Here is a 4,619-nt window from a genome sequence, read left to right as displayed (position 1 = left end):
GTGGTCATCAACCGGCTCTTCCTTAACCAACGGCGCACTGTCTATGAGCACAAAATCGTTCCGATTGTCAATTCTCCAGTAATTGAACGGAACGGTCGAGCATTTTCAGAAGGGCCAAGCGGTACCGTCCCTGATCTAGTTCCAGCCACGAATCACTACAGCATTGTCCCTTTTGGTAAGTTTTTTGTTACCCGTTGGGAGAGAGTTACGCCCCTTGATTTCGAATTCATGTCGGCCACAAGAGGACCCTGTTACAGCGATCAGCCATTTCTGATTGTTCTCGTTCTCTCAATGACGAAAAATTGGAAGTTGAGGAAAGCTGTGCGTGAAACATGGGGCAGCGTCAATAGAACAAACACGTGGGCAGGTAAACCGCTACGGAAGCCCGTTCGAGTCATATTTGTGATTGGGATGAGTAAGAATGACGACGCACTGCTACACGAATCCGATGTATACGGAGACATAGTCCACGTGTCTGTTAGGGAGAGTTACTACAATCTGACGTACAAGGTGTTGATGGGGATACGTTGGGTGCATCAGTTCTGCAAAGGAGTGGAATTTGTTGCCAAAGTTGACGAGGATACTTTCCCCGATGTCCCCGTGTTTCTGGACATATTGACATCAGTGAATATGACCAACACAATAATGGGGCCATTTTTCACTTTCAGCAAAGTACAACGAACAGGCAAATACGCTGTGAGTGAAGCCTCATACCCCGCTCCCCAGTTTCCCCCGCACTGTAAGGGGAACTTTTACCTCATGCCCGCAGATCTGGCGTTCAGGATTTTGAAGACGGCACAGCATCTGCCTTACGACAACATGGAGGACGTCCATCTTACCGGGGTTGTTGCTTACTCCATCGGCGGGGTTAGATTTCGTGGCTTGACAAGGAAACAGTACAGTATACGTTACCCTCCCAAAGTGTGTGAATATATCAACGGCACAAAGATCGTCGCACAGAAAGTTCACCCCGCGCTGGGCCAGGAGATCTGGAAACGGTTTAATGATGAGTCGCTCTGTTCTGAGTCATGAAGTCTAAGCAGCTGATTCTAACTTTGTTAACTAACAAATGTATTATGCATGACATGTCAATATATTTGATATCACTGGATCACTTACTCGCTGGTTAAAGGGGAATAATAAAAGGGACACAGTTCCAAATCTACCTTTGATAACGGTTTCCGGTTTGTCAAAAACCCCATGTCAAATGCAGAACTTTACAAAACAAACGTGAGGTGAAATTGGGTTAAACGTCGCGTCCAAGATTATTGCACTTACACAGCGACATGCATGCACGTGTGTGTGTGTGTGTGTGTGTGTGTGTGGCTGCTTGTACTAGTCCGGACTGATGCCGATTTATAGTGCTAGATCATTGAGATACCATACCGCAGTTTAACATAAATAGGCCACTCAGACACAGTATACTGACTCCGAGCTGACAAGTCCTTGTTTTAGCCCCTTAATGTCGAGCGCCAGACAGGGTAACAACAAATGCCATCTTTCTCGTCCATTGGTATGACGCGGCCGGCTTTAACCTTAAGGGGACAATACCATGACTGGTCGGCTCGCAGTCCATCTACGTTAGAACTGTAAACAGGCGTTAAGTGTGATAACGGTGTCAAGTGTATATACCTGAAAGTACAAAATCTTATGTAAAGATGTAAACTATCATATAGTTAGGGCCACGGCCAGTCTAACTTCAGATCGTTCACTCCGATACGATACCTCTCAACATCTAAGGACACCTCAATAGTAGCGCCAGATCCTGTTGAGACTGCCTGCACAATCCAAAAGAAGGACTCGTTTGTTCTTGAGCCAATCAGATGTGAACTTTCTGCAACGAATCGGATTCGTTTCTTTACATCTCGAGTCACAGGTTTCGATTTTAACCCACACATTACACAAACACTGTTCTCGATGGTACTCCCCTTTGGGTGTAGATGCAGTTGCGCTCAGAAACGACAGGGTGTATGCGATATAAACAGCAATTTAATTGCACGGCCTCTGTCATTTACAAATAAGACCTAAAACATAAATGCGACACATCATTTATTGACATAAAAGACATGTAGCTTAAATGTGAAAGGCCATTTAATTTATATACAACATGTTCTAGATATGTACGGGTGACCACTTCCATGTGGATAACATGCTGCTCAAGCTGGCTGTGTGGCTTAGTGTGGGATGTTGGGTTGATAGGTTGGTTTGTTTTACGCCACACTCAGCAATATTCCAGCTGTATGACGGCGGTCTGTAAATAATCGAGCCTGGACCAGGCTGGAATATTGCTGAGTGCGGCGTAAAACAACCAACCAACATTTTCTCTGATTACTTTTTTGAGTCCAAACATATTTTATTGTTCAGATCAGTCCCAATATTCATCAAAAAACATTATACCATGGTTCTAACATAGAAGAGGGGGCACGGGTGGCCCTGTCGTTTAAGGCGCCGCGAGTTGCGTCCCTTGGGCACGCCAGAAACCTTTGATTGTGGGTTCGAATCCCAGGTTCGCCCCAATTATGTTTCTAGGTTTGTCAGCACCATACCCATGCTCGTGGGTTTCACCGAAGTGGTAAACGTCTGAGACTTGCATCACTTCGGGCTTTCCTCCCACATTAAGCTGACATGCCGTGATACTGTTAAACCCAACCCACTCACTCACTCACTCACTCACTCACATAGAAGACGTATCGCGGCGCCTGGCGACAGTCAAGCATCCGAAGCGACTGTAAAATCTCAATTATTTTTGGAAGAGGTGTGTCGGAGCACTGCGCTCGTAGCATCAGTTTCTCAGTTGTATATTCATATATATATCTTAACATGGTTACGATTTGAGAATGATTATTTAGAAACATAGAGTATCGAAACTGTCTTCATTACTTTTTGTTATCGACCTCAAAAGAGGCCTTCCAAATCAGTAGAATGAGAGGGGTCACGATAGGTGGCCCAGTCGTCTAAAGGCGCCGCGACTCGCTGTGCAGAGTCGCGTCCCTTGGGCACGCCTGAAACCTATGACTTTGGGTTCGAATCCCGGTTCCCCCCGATTATGTTTCTAGGTTTGTCAGCACCATACCCGTGCTCGTGGGTTTCACCGAAGTGGTAAACGTCTGAGACTCGCATCACTTCGGGCTTTCCTCCTGACACACCGTGCTATAACTGGAATACTGTTAAAAGCGGCGTTAAACCCAACTCCCTCACTCACTCGAAGAATAATCTCATTCAAAGGGACATCACCTCAGAGGCCACATTTAAAAGGGGTGTCCTTACTGTGCCATTGAACGTGTTTGTTCAGAAGCCACACGACTGCAAACACCCGCGAATGTCTTCATGCCAACAGTCAGGCGAGTTGATTACCTCGCGTGTAATGTTTCCGCGGTGATTCGTGATTGTTGGTTCTTAAAGATCAAAGTCATAGAATGATGTTATAATTACCGGTCTGCAGGTTCCTTGTATGTCCTCAAACCCAAGGCCATCAGCGTAGTTTGTCAGACGAATGCTATCCCAAAATCTCCATCAACTTAACGACTCTCTTGTGTCAAGACTGTGAGGTCAAACCGTCAGTACAAGCGGCACATTTGTTGATGGTGGTATGGTAATAGCTAGGATGATGTCTCATTTTAACAGGATGTCTCCGGGTCCAGATGATTTTTGATGGATTTTCCCAGCATCCTCATCACGATCCTCCACGTGATGGTTCCTTTAGGCTTGTAGGCTTGAAGTTAGCTTGGGAACAGTTTAAAAGTTTACTTTATATATAAACCTTAGTTTCTTAAGTTATGAGGCTCATCCCCGACTATCCTCAAAAATGTAATTGTGGAAATGTTAGCGTAGCACGTAACAGTCCGCTGTCAAAGAGCTGGTTGCCGTTGTACAAAGCGATCTTAACGCTCGGGTGATCGTGGCAGGGTTGTCACCGATATGATCTGATAGAGCTGACTTAGAGACAACTTTGGAAACCGAGCTCCGATGTTCTTTAATTCGGGATTTGAGGGTCCTTGATGTTTCACCAAAGTAAGCTTGTCCACAATTTTTACGGAATGTGTAACACTCCTGGCGGTTCTTGCTGCTGGCTGGATGGTGGTTTCCCTGTGGCTTTAATAGTTGTCCGAATGATGTTACGTTTCTTGAAAACTACATCAATGTTGGCCTGTTTCGTTAAAGCCCCAACTCTAGTGGGCGCAGCTTATACGAGTGATCTGACAGGTCAATATGACGTCATGATAACACACACATTTCATTGGTTATTGCGTAAACGGGTGACGTCATGTAAACACCCACCCACGTGGACCGTTTGACAACAAGGACGTAAGTTTTAATGGTAATACATATCTATCAAACGATTCCAAGACTTTTCAACAAACGCTTAGGTCTTTGGTTTCAAAACATAACTGCCATGTCGTCTTCACATCTTCATAAAATGATACGGCGGAATGTCCACGATTTGTCCAACGCAGTCCAACACAGAACTTACAGATGTTCTCGTTCTGAGCTTATATTCTAGATCTCTGGACGAGAACGAAATACGTTTGTCGTGATGAATATGAGCAGTGTAATTGTTTACATTGTCAGTCATTGTTCGCAACTGAAACACCGCCACCCTGCGGGCTATTTATACTCAG

The 4,619-nt window shown here is 45.1% G+C and overlaps 1 protein-coding gene across 1 annotated transcript; it reads left to right on the top strand.

Moving 5' to 3' along the window:
• Window positions 1-228: 228 nt before the first annotated feature.
• On the top strand, window positions 229-1,032 carry LOC139466589 (beta-1,3-galactosyltransferase 5-like). The gene has a single exon (XM_071248181.1). It carries the CDS (start codon window positions 229-231, stop codon window positions 1,030-1,032), a length of 804 nt encoding a protein of 267 aa, XP_071104282.1.
• The last annotated feature ends 3,587 nt before the right edge of the window (window positions 1,033-4,619 follow it).

This window comes from Haliotis cracherodii, unplaced genomic scaffold (assembly GCF_022045235.1).
Source record: "Haliotis cracherodii isolate W230 unplaced genomic scaffold, xgHalCrac1.p SCAF_19, whole genome shotgun sequence".
Taxonomy (NCBI): domain Eukaryota; kingdom Metazoa; phylum Mollusca; class Gastropoda; order Lepetellida; family Haliotidae; genus Haliotis; species Haliotis cracherodii.
The sequence above is the reverse complement of the archived record's forward strand: the minus strand, read 5'-3'. Positions and strand labels throughout refer to the sequence as shown.